This window comes from Acanthopagrus latus, chromosome 1, assembly GCF_904848185.1.
Source record: "Acanthopagrus latus isolate v.2019 chromosome 1, fAcaLat1.1, whole genome shotgun sequence".
In the NCBI taxonomy this organism is placed as follows: domain Eukaryota; kingdom Metazoa; phylum Chordata; class Actinopteri; order Spariformes; family Sparidae; genus Acanthopagrus; species Acanthopagrus latus.
In genome coordinates, this window is record NC_051039.1 from 7,433,506 (window position 1) to 7,446,040 (window position 12,535).

The 12,535-nt window shown below is 42.5% G+C and overlaps 1 protein-coding gene across 4 annotated transcripts in view; it reads right to left on the bottom strand.

The window, feature by feature from the left end:
• LOC119025863 (caskin-1-like) overlaps positions 1 to 12,535 on the bottom strand; it is a 38,993-nt gene that overhangs the window by 17,928 nt on the left and 8,530 nt on the right. For all 4 annotated transcript variants that reach the window (XM_037109880.1, XM_037109891.1, XM_037109896.1 and 1 more), the window contains exons 2-10: positions 11,277 to 11,328; positions 8,689 to 8,786; positions 4,752 to 4,897; positions 4,401 to 4,496; positions 3,202 to 3,323; positions 2,818 to 2,926; positions 2,305 to 2,413; positions 1,839 to 1,933; positions 846 to 960 (exon numbers count right to left, since the gene is read on the bottom strand). In XM_037109880.1, coding sequence (XP_036965775.1) covers positions 846 to 960; positions 1,839 to 1,933; positions 2,305 to 2,413; positions 2,818 to 2,926; positions 3,202 to 3,323; positions 4,401 to 4,496; positions 4,752 to 4,897; positions 8,689 to 8,786; positions 11,277 to 11,328 — 942 coding nt within the window. The remainder of the gene's footprint in view (positions 1 to 845; positions 961 to 1,838; positions 1,934 to 2,304; positions 2,414 to 2,817; positions 2,927 to 3,201; positions 3,324 to 4,400; positions 4,497 to 4,751; positions 4,898 to 8,688; positions 8,787 to 11,276; positions 11,329 to 12,535) is intronic.

Genomic DNA, 12,535 nt, shown 5'->3' on the forward strand with positions numbered 1-12,535 from the left:
TGTCTGACTCTGCTGCTCCTGAGAAGTGGAGAGAGGAGGAGGAGGAGGAGGAGGAGGAGGGGGAGGAGGAGGAGCAGTGGACAGAGGAGTAGACAGAGAAGGAGGAGAGATGGGAAGAGGAACGTACCCAAATGAGGAGAACCGAGGGAGGGACTGTGTGTTGGGGTGAGGGGTGGGAGGGGGAGGCAGATGCAGGGGGAGGACTTTGGTGGGGGGGTATGAGTGTCCGTTGACCGAGGCAATGGGACAGGGGTTGGGCCTGCGGAGCAGGAGGGTGTGGCACTGCTGGGAGGGGGAGTAACCTGGACACAAGCCAGGAGGAGGGAGGTGCAAAACAACAACAACAACAACAACAACACAACAACTGATCAGTCAACTTGAAACAAAACAAAACTAATCAAAGGTATAAAATAATTGATCAAAATCAAAATGTGAGAAAAGAATACATCCATATATCCACAGGGAATATATCTTTACAAATTAAAATATAATATCACTTTACACGAAAAAACAAACAATATGAACAAAAAAGCATCACAAGCAAGAGCAGGCTGGTTTATCAATCAGGGAGGGTGACAGAAGGGGCAGAAATTCAGAGGAAGGGATTAGGGTCAACAGCCAATGGGAGACAGTATTTGATTCATGGAGATGATTGACAGGTTGGGATAAACTGATGGACCGCCCGAAGAGGCCGATGAGGCTGCAGCTAGCTAAATGATCAGCTGTAGCTACAGAACAGCTGCTGAAGCTGAACTCACATACACGAGAAAGCACACGCATCCACCCACCCACCCACACGGACACACACACGCACACACACACACAGCTGTGATGTTGGTGGTCACCTGCCCTCTTGATTACTTCCACCATGTTGGATGGAAAGTAGCCCACTCGGTCATTTCCTGTGCGGTTGTCGTGAATGCAGCCTTTCCATCGGCCGTCAGAGTGCTGCTCCAAAACCTGCCGACACACACGTACAAACGTTTACAGAGAGAAGATTATAACCTCTGTACACTTTCACAACCACAGCAACAACATACAACAACAACAGCATAAATATACAATACATACATCACAAAAAAAGCTTGTCATTAACAGTAATAAGTAGCATTATTAAATGTGTATGTGTATGTGTCAGCTAGTAAATACCTTAGAAATGTGTAAGTAATTTCTAGCGCCATTCGGCTAAAAGTAGCCCAGTAAGCTAGCCCATGTTGGAGGTCAATCAATATCATTAGCTGCAACATAACAGTTTCAGGGAGACATTCAAGTAATTCTGACTGGGAAAGTTTCTGTCTTTTGTGGGCAAAATTGACTGTATTCCAACCACAAACTTTATGAATTCATGCAAAACAAAAAAACAAAAAAAATAAATGCCTGCGTTGTAGTAAGCTAACCTCCTGGTGCTAACGTCATTAGCAAAAAGTTTTGTTAGGATATTTAAGGTGTATTTTGTTTATTTTTTTATTTCCTTGCATACAATTATTAGAGTGCACTTTTTCCAAATATAGCTAACAAAGTCCATTTTTATCTTATTTACACTTAAATCTAATTTACATTTCAGCAAGCTAACTTCAGTTTTGTCAGTTTGGCTGCTTCATTTAGCTCGGTCACACAGCAGTTACACCCTACTGGTTTATACTGATGGTCATAGTATTTAGTCTCAACTAATCTCTATGTAAAAACTAGTTTGTGTGGTGTAATCCAACGTAATTTAGTCATGTGTTAATCTCCATTTAAACACATGGGACATACTGAGCTACGAGGCTTAAACAGCGAACGCTAGTGCACTTGGTATAAGTGAGAGAAACGGTCTGACGATTATTAGATCTACGCACCGTGATAATGTCTCCAGCTTTGATGTTGAGGCTTGTCAGGTCATAGTTGTTGCAGTAATCCTTGAGGGCACGCACCTGCATCGCAGCCGAAGCATCTACAAGACAAGAGTTTAGCACCAGTGAGCAGCAGAGCTGAGCGGAGTCAACTAGACAGTGACAGAGCAGAGATTTTGATGGCACACAACAATGCAGAAGAAGGTCTGTGTTTGCCTCTCTGGTGCCATTTTTTTTTCATTATGTCCCATATTTTACATCCATTCTATCCATAATTTACCAACAGGTATCTATTCAAATTCAGGGTTTCATTCACGATTATGATATTTGACAGCAGACGTCTCAAACTTAATTTGCAAACCTCAACAGCAGCCTCACATTTGATTTCAGGCCAGCCCTGAGCCCTTCTATTGCAACATATCAGGATGTGACTTCATGAGTTGGTGGTGTGTGTTTGTCCTCGTGAGCTCACCTCTCAGCAGTTGTTTGATCTCCCGGCTGGCCTGCGTGGTGGTGAACTGGTTTACGATGTCCAGGGCAGTCTGACTCAGAGTGTTTCTCACTCCTGCACTGATGCCACTCTGCAAGGAAGAGGAAAGTAAAAAAAAAAAAAGAAAAACAAAATGTTGAGTTCATCATCAGGATCTAACGTGTACATGCTCGCAGCTAACGTGTGCGTTGTGTCCTGCCTCAGCAACGACATCACAATCCATCTGAAGGTGACAAAAGGATTAAAGAACAAAACAGAGCTCGTTTGAATATTGCACGACAGGTAGGACGCTGGCCAGTCTGCCACGGTTTTTATGTAACGAGCAAACATATCCCACAGGCTTCATCACACAGCTCGGCGGGACGAATGCCAAGTGCTGAGGTGTAAACTTGCTCAGCCGAGGAGAGGCAGGCCGCTTTAACAACAGTTGCTTTTGTAAACACATTAGAGAGAGACAGCAGACAGTCGGTAAAAGAGACAGGCGGGTAGACTTACATCCAGCAGCAGACGTACTACCTCTGTCTTCCCACAGAGGGCTGCCTGATGCAGCGCTGTGCCAGACTCCGACTGTCTGTTGATATCTATACCAGCCTGAATCAGCAACCTGCAGCACAAATCAATAACATCAGCCTTTATTTGTCAAGCATCTTTCACAATATCGCAACAAAGAATCAAAAATGAAAAACTGAAGCAAAGCGAAGAACAAAAGCTTTACAAAACACGCTGTAGAATCAAAAAACATCCTCATACATGCAAGAATAGGCAGATGAGTAGTTTTTAAAAGATCCTAATAACATTAAATGAGTAAGAGGCAGTGTGGGTTTGACTACAGACAGACGGTGAGAGAGGCAGACTGGAAGGACTGAAGGGTTTTCATACCGTATGACATCGATGTGTCCGTTCTTGGCAGCCAGATGCAGAGGTGACACTCCGTTGGGGTCGGAGGGTTTTGGTTCCAGCATGGCTGCACACATGTTACTGCTGAGCAGGAGCTGAACCACCTAAAACAGACGGACACGCAGCACTTTCATCATTATGACTCTAATTATTTTCATTGTTATTAATAGGCCCCAAAGGCTGCAGTGAACTGAGAAGAAATGCTTGTTTATGAGCTGCTTCCACTTCTGCAAAATCTGATTTAAAACTGATAAATTTCATTTCTCTGTCATTGCCACAGACGCTGCATGCTCTCTCTTCTTGCTGCAGTCTATTCAACTCCTTTATTTTTTTTTTAGAAGCAGGACCAAATTGTACCAAAGGGGGAATGTAACTGTGTTAAAACAATGCACGTTTTTTTTTTTTTAAATGTTTTTCCCTTCTTTGTTTATTAGTTTTCACATGGAAAAAGAAACATTGTGTGTACATAAAGTACAGGAAGTCAAACAATGCTCCTTATAAATCTTAGATTTGGGATGTTGGTGTGATTCTCAGAAGTTCCCTCTGCTTTAACAGCCTGGGCTCAAACTTTTTAATGGAATAAGAGTATTAGTGTGCTGAGACAACTAATGAAAGGGCTAATTAGTCTACTAACAAAATGATCGAAGGAATGAGGTTGTCAAAGCTCCAAAGGCAGCCAGGTCTGCCTGAGGGTCTACTGGGGATGTTCCTAATGACCCACTCCCCTGACGTTGAATGGCATTTTTAGACGAGTCGACTAGTGTCTCAATATGTACAAGAAAACGTACAAGAAAATGAAGAAATTAAGTGAAATTCACATTATTTTTAAGGTGTCTTGGTTTTACATCACTCACATCTCAGTGGTCGACATGTAATGTTTTCTGTGTCCACACCTATTTTATGGTTTTGGAGAATTTCTTTATTCCCAGTGTGTTTCTGGAGTTGCTTATGTTTTCTTACTTGGCAACGCCGTGTTGTCAAACTGAAGACGTTTTCTGCCGCTGTACTCTGAGCTCTCGTGGACGCTATTATTTATTATTGTCTTGTTTCTGGTTTTATATTGTGTCAAAATGTGATATTGTCCTGTTTAAATGTAAAATACTAAATGTTTATTTGAATCTTTTTCCTGTATATTAATACAATCCAACACAATGAATGTTTTTTTTATGAACTCTACTCACTCCAACCCGTCCAAATTCACAGGCGAGGTCCAGTGGTGTTTTCCCAGCTGAGTCTGAGATACACGGGTTGGACTGGTGCTGTAGCAACATCTCCGACTGTAACACACACACACACACACACACACACACCAACACACAAACACACACACACACACACACACACACACACACACACACACACACACATCTTACTAGTGCTTAAGAGTTTCCGAGCTTGTAACAACCACAAATCTTGCATGCAGCACCATTGGACATAAATCACACCCACAAAAACACACACACACACACACAGAGACACACACACACACGTGGCTGCGATACACACTAAAACACACACGCAAACACAGTTACCCCGTCGTAGTGTCCATGCTGAGACGATAGGTGGAGAGGGATCTGTCCTTCATCTGACTGCCCGTTGACGGATGAACCTGCCTTCAGCAGCATTTTCATTGGCTCAGTCTTCCCCTGCCATGCAGCATAATGCAGAGGACGCATCCCTACACAAAACACACACACACACACACACACACACACACACACACGCACGCATACAAAGACACACAGCCAAAGATGACAGCAACATAAAACAGAGATCCCACAAGCACATGCACACAGAAACACACCAGAAGAATGAGAGCATAAGGACACATGAATGCATGCAAATACACACCCGCCATTACTATTGTTTCTTGTAGACAGACCAGTTAACAAATAAATACCAGGGCTGCACAATTAATCAAAATATAAACTGCAATGTTGCCAAATGAAATATCAAAATCGCAAAAATGTACTGAAGCATTCTCGCCCACAAATCTCGTTCTCCAGATGTAAAAAAGCATATTTGTTTAATACAAATCCCAACAAATGTCACATCATCAAGATTTTAACAGCTCTTTTCCATAAAAATTAAAATTATTATGCAAAAATGATCCTTTCCCAGCTTCTGTTACATGACTGAGAATCACAATATCTGACTTTATAATGTCATTCTTTCTTGACTATATCTTGCAGCCCCTTCAGCATAAACACTACAATCAGTCATTAAACTAAATCAGAGCTGAACAAATTAGTCGACTGAATGAATATTAATCAGCATCTTTTTTCCTAATTTTCAAGTAAAAATCCACTGTGTGACATTTCCATGTTTATTAGTAAACTTAATATCTGAAAACAAGATATTTTTGTAAGAGAACAAGCGCCCTCCCTGGGAAGTCGTCATGGATATTATGCTTTTACCTTGGCAGGGTGTTATCGCCTTAAAATAACATCAAAATACACATCTCTGTATTCTTAAATCCCTTAATTAACATTTCATAAATGCTCCGACTGGAAGACAAAATCAAATATCACGCTATTTTTGGACCAAATATGTCGATATCACACCGATACTGAAGAGATGACCATCGTTACTTTTATGAAATATTAACACAATGAGATTTTTTCTACGACATAAGAGAACAAGCAGAACAGTCTAGTAAGTTCAGAAAGTTAAATCATTTTACTGTCACAAAGCCTTTAAAACCAGGAAAAGGCAACACGAAATCCAAACAATATACGATATATAGTCTCATATCACATTAATTGCATGATATTGATATTTTGGTATTTTCTGACCATCTACAGACCAAATGATGGACAGATTCATCAAGAAAACGATCAGTAGATTAATCAATAATGACAAAAATCATCAGTTTTTTTTGCAAACAGCAACAGATTTATCCACAGATTCCCTCCTGGAAATGCAATCTCATTGAAGTTGACATCCTTGTGACCTTTTTGACCGCTGAAGTACTGTCTGTGCGAGCGTCGTACCCAGGGGAAGTTGCTGACAAACTGCTCTCAGACAAAGGGCAGGACAAAAAAATCCCTTATCTGAACGTGACCCCAGAGATCTTTGCAGGAAACTGGACGTTGCAGCCAACTCCTGGAGCCATGCAGGGAATGTAAGATGATGCAAAGTTCACCTGAGCTCAGCACAAAAATCTTCCGTTGAGTCATTACCAGTGCCTCTAACCTGGAGACATTAAACAGCAATTTGTAGCAGTGGCTGCAAGAAGCAGTGAGCATGTTTCTCATGGCAGCGACCCAAGACCCCAAGTCCTGATACCAGCGATGAGCCACATTGTCAGGCTGAATAAAGAGGCCCTCCAGGCCTGGTTGGCATGAGGGAGTCCTGACTCAGAAGAGAGGTGCTGGCAGGATAAAGAGACGCAGCGGCTATCGTAGTTACAGAAGCTGGAGCCTGAGTGTACGAGGAGACGTGATGGAAAATGACTTTCAGGCAGCCTCAAAAAGCCTCTAGAAAGTGTTTTGATGATTGGCAAAGAGAAGGGAAGACTTCACCCAGACTGTGCAGGGAAAGAGAGACACTGACGTTGTTTGAAGATGACAGGAGATCTCAGTCTCTCTTGATGTAAGAGACACTGCCTCAATACAGGAGGTACTTTTGGAGGATTGCTGAAGGAATTTGAGCCTATTTCCATTAACAAGGGAAGCAGGAAGCACCGCATGGTGCTGATGGATGATCAAACTGGTGAAAGTACAGAAAAGAAAATCAAGGAAGTCTTGTTGGATATTAAGCGGCGCAGACAACCAGGGAAAACATCACAGCACTCGGTCTGTTTCCTTTCTAATGAATAGTTCATCCGGAAATTCTGAGAGCTGATTTGTTGGTATGTTGTGACTCTCAATGTGGGAAACTGTGAGATTTAAGGAAAAGGCTGTTTTTGGCTGGCCGTGGTGCATCCTCAGATTTTGGAGGAGCACCGATAACCGATAACAACAATAAAGGTCTCCCAGAATGTTGACCATAATAACCACCAGATTTCTAACTCTGGAAATACCCTCAGCTTTGTTGCCAGGAGAGTTCTGGCAGAGCTGCTGAACACAAATGTTTGCCTCCTTTTCTGTTTATTTTCCTTTGGACAGGATATCAGTCCCACAAGCCCAGGCATGCAGGATGTCCAGGTCAGTGGCCTCAAGCTGGCATCTTGCACAAGAACATTTTGTAAACGGGTGCGACTAGGTTCGACTGCGAATCAAAACCTTGATGTCAGAAGAGACGGTTTCTCCTGTACCGTCCGAGTGAAGGATGAGTCATGAATGCAGGGGTACGTAAGTTCTTTCACGAGGGGCCTCCGGATCAAAACGAGCCATGCGTTGTCTTTATTGTTAAGCAGCCAACACTGCCAATGACAATCTTTCTGATGTGATGAGTCATGTTTCATGTTTAGTCACATTATATGACTTCCTTTCTCACTTTCTGACTCTCAGCCAAATGGAACACAACATTACTATAAACAAGATCTGGGTTTGAACTTTGGATTATGTGAGAACTCAACAAAATACAACAAAGGTCTCGTCGAGCAGAAATGTTGCATATTTTCTCTTAAACCTGCCATAACGCGTCTGGATTGCCAAGCTGTGACATGCTGACATATTTCAGCTGATACACTGTAAATTTTAGAGGGGAAACAATCACATCAGAGTTTTGACAGCATAAAATTGTAAGTCTTATTTTGAAGTGATCGGTTTCCTCGATTTTAGTGGAAGCTGACGTGTCCTGCAGACATGGAGCAACATTTTCAATCATTTGGAGTCTTATTTTTTTGCCCACATGGGTAATTTAAGTCCAATTCTAGTTCCATTTTGGTTTCCACCACCTCCCGAGACAAACATCTGTCTCTTTAGCTGCTAAATGCTCCACCAGCTAGCATTTTCACCAGCACAGAGGTAGTTTTTCCGCCACCTCCATGGGGTGAAATCAGGTGTGGGGCCTCCTGCCAGTTGTGAACCTCTATTCTCGTGACACGCTGAGCACGACTGACTGGGAGCGTGGAGACAGTAGGCCTCCGTCCTGGAGGGATTATATCTCCCATCTGCCCGGAGATTTCTTCTCCTTCCTTCTGGAATCTGAGAGCACGAGACGGAGATTTTTGCAGCTCCTCTTCCACTTGGCTCGCCATCCTGCAGACATGAAGCGCTCCTCCTCCTCCTCCTCCTCCTCCTCCTCCTCTATTGTCTATTGTTTGCTGTGCACACAAATCTGTCACCTCTCATAAACACTGTATACTACGTTTTTTATTGCATCTCCAACAAGCGCTGCCTTTTCTTACATAAGATGGTATTATTGGTCACGCAGGGAAAGGCAGAAATATTTGTTTTGCTGTTCTTTTTTTTCATCTTGTTTGGGATTGTTTTGTTTTCCTGCCAACCTTGTGTGTTTTGCGACAACACAGTGAGTTTTAAGGAACACTTGCACCCTGTGAACATCTGCGAGTGTTTTTACCTTTATGGTCTTTGATATCCACTGCTGCCTGGGCCTCCAACAGCAGAGAGATCAGCTCCTTGTTACCACTCAGAGCAGCATGGTGCAGCGGCGCCAACCTTCACACAGACACAGATTATGTATAAAAATACACATATTCATCGATGTAGTGTAAAACCGGAGCATAACTTTGCAGAAATAATCTTCAGCGTAGAGCAGCTCCGCCCCTCTGCTCTGTGTGAGAGACAGGAGGGGGCATATGACCTACTTCCATTAATAAGCAATCTCTCTACCCCGGAGCCCAGCGTACACACAGCGCCTCTCTGTGTGTGTGTCTAATGGATCCCTGGCGAATATGAGGGCCGGGCCCTGGAGTCAAATCAACGAATCATCAGTCATTACGCAAGGAGCTGAGTCCAATTATCTGATTCCAATCAGCATAATAAAAAAGATCTTTGTTATCTGATGGAGCCAAATGGAACACAATCGCAAACCAAGCATGTGCACACATAAAAAGCTTAACCAATCATCGAGTCTAAATATAACCAAAATCCATAGTCGCACATTCAGAGCTGATGAGGGGAACATTTCCGAGCAAATTAAGAGCTGCGAAATGTTGGCTTTCCTTTAAGGTAATTACAGTCTTTAGATTTGAGCACTTTCAGCTGGCTCCATGTCTCAAACATTTAAGATGATCCTTTCTGATAGTAAACTGATCGTCTTTTTTCTTGCCCGCTCACATTAGATGGGAGATCAGAACGGGTGTCTGATACAGAATTAAAGTCTAAGAGGCTTGTCAGGGATGTCATGGGGTCTGTGGGTACACTCACGTAGGCGCCTGAGCAATTGGAGCAAATCAATCCCCAATTATTCAATCAGGGGCAGCAAAGTTCTGGTTCTGGTGCCTCACTTTCCGTCTTTTTTCTAAAGTTAACAGGTAACAGGTAATCGGGTTTGAGCAGCTAATGCAAACAATCACTTTACTGTTTCTAAACCACATTTTTGCACGACACTCTTTGAGTCGGTTCAATCAAACCAATTTAAGTAGAATTGTGCCATCACCAAAATTAGGAATGTTCCAACATAGATACGAGTGTCTGAAATGCCCCTGAGTACACAACTGTGTGTACTGTACAGGGTTGTTAGCATACAGCTGTTAAAAAATCAGAGTGGTGTTCTCAGTATCAACTGGTATCAGGAAGGAGGGCTGAGTTTATCTTCAACATTAGACAGTTCAGTCAGCTGACATCTTTTGTTTACCCACATCTCATTTCACCGCTGCATCCTCCAATCGACTGTGTCCAATTACTGTTCGTCTCTCAGTCCGACCTGCCGCCCTGCTCTCTCCACCTCGCCCCACACAGGAGCAGGCGAGGATGATACAAAGAGAGTAGCTTGCTGCCTTCTACAGTTTTAGGCTGCGGTATGTTTTCACAAATACAACTTCGAGTATGAAATAGCCATCGTCCTGATAACACTGCCTGTCCCGCCCCCTGATCCACCTAATTATACACTGTTTTCATGCTTTCTTGGCTTCATAACACCTGCAGTCGAACTTATCTAGACGAGTGCAGGTGGTTTCTTAATCCCAAGAGGTTAGGTGGTGTAGAAATGCAGGAAATGTTTTCAATCAAAGGTTTCTGCGAGGGGAGGAACCCCTCGCTCATTACACGTCTGTGTGCCAAGTTTGTTCCATATCTTAAAACATGAGGCACACGTGTAACCCTGGGGGGGTGAAAAGCTACATGTAAACCCACCAGAGGGAAGAAGAAACAACATTTTCAGGAGGTGTTGAGCTACTCTTTAAGTTGACGCGTTGCACTCATACGGTCCAGCAGTCATACGTCTGGCCCCCTGGTCAATGTAAGTCTAATATTTACCCTCTTTTATTTGTTTTCTACCAACTCCAAAGAGAAATATCTGCCTCTTCAGCTCCTAAATGCGTCACTATGTTCACCAGCTAGTTTGTGTTTCTGCTATTTTGGCGCCGAGCAGGAAGTGTACGGTGGATTTTCGGGGCTTTTTAATTGAAAACAGCTGCCTGCTGTGGCTGAAAATGACACTATGAGAACGGTTGGAATGGACCAAAATAGAGTGTTAGACTGGAAAAATAACCAATGAGCTGGAACTCACTGTTCAGCTCTGTATTTGCATGATAATTATCAGTAGACTCAACACCAGTGATCCTCCTTACATTGTTCTTTGATGAACTGTTATCATAAAAATACTCACAAGCTGCTTTAGATATTTCAGATGTACTGCACTTTGTAATCTCTCGGCGGGTATTGACTCCCAACCACTGCCCTAAATACTATGTTGCCCCAGGGGGTATTTATATTTTGCAAAACTGGAAAAAAAAATAAATAAAAAAAAAAACCATTTTGAAATGTAAAAAAAAAAGAAAAAATCTTAACTGGAACACGACTCAGGGATTTAACTCTGTAACTACAAGCTGTTGTGTTCATGTCAAGAAGAGAGAAAGAAGGGACAGAATTAATGAAGAGAAGGAGGAAAGGACTGGCAGGGGAGAAGTAGGAGATGTAAGGGAAGGAAATACTGGCAATGTGGAACAATGACAGAGAAAACATGAACGAGCTGAAGCCCCTCACCCATCTGCATCCTGGATGTTGACGTTCACCCGCTTTGCAGCTCCGAGGAGCTCTGAAACACACAGAGAAGAGACGCTTAGAGAAGGAGAGGGCAAAGAAAAAAGAAGAATAACAAACTCATTACAGAAACAGTCTAAACTTCAGAATCCACTGATTAATTTATTCTCTCCTTGTGCATATTCTAATGTTTCATTCCCTGCAGGTAGAGGTGACAGCGACACTTTTCTATACCTGAGAGCGCTCCGAAACAGGAAGCTGTTTCAAAAACAGCATAAACAACAGAGGGTCAAGGAGAAGTGACAAGGTAACGGAGACAAACAAAACTTCACTGTTGGGTTTTAACTGTATGAATTTGAGGCATATCCACCTGCAGAAATACAGTCTGCAACTTGTGTGTTTCTCACTGATGATGATTGTAATAAATGCTTATTTTACTCCAGTGTTTTTCTCGGGCTGGGACTAACGATTATTTTCCCTATCGATTAATCCGCTGATCATTTTATAACATGTCCAAAAATAGTCTGAAGAAAAAAAGAGGCTCAAAAAGAAAATCCCAGAGCCCAAAGTGATGTCTGCAAAATGCTTCTTGTGTCAGACTCCTCATTTACAAACATAAATTACAAAGAAAAGCAGCGACTCTTTAATTTCGTGAAGCCGGAAACAGCAAATGTTTGACATCAAATGACTAAAACGATTAAGAGATTATGAGAATGTCTGTATTAATTATCTTTCAGTGGATTGATCATTGCAGCTTAAGTGTTTAGAACAACAACATCACTACTATAAAAGGATTTTTTTTTTCATCATCCAAAACATGAATATCTTAATTTAGTTGTTTACTGTCACTTTTATCCTTTTATGCAAAGAAAAACCAATTAACCTAAGAATGAACGAGTGTTGCAGCATTCTCCTGAACAACTGAAGCAGATGACAACTTGTTTAAAAACTTTTTTAAAAATGTCCTCCCACGTAATCCAAGTCTCCGGAGACCCTGAGATCCCAATTTGATTTGAAAAGATGATATTTACACCCCTTTTTCGCGCCCAAGTCTTTGCTAGAGCCGCTGCGCTAAAAGCATTATCGCTCAGTCCTTCTGGAGTGGGTGCACGAGCTCAACCGCGCCTCAAGGGTGTACGTAACGTCTTTCCGAATCAATCTGGGATCTCCGGGCTTCTGGAGACCTGGATTACACCCGACAAGCTGTACGGAGACATTTCATGAGCTTCTTATGGTTGTTTCACAGCTCCAGAAATGTTTTG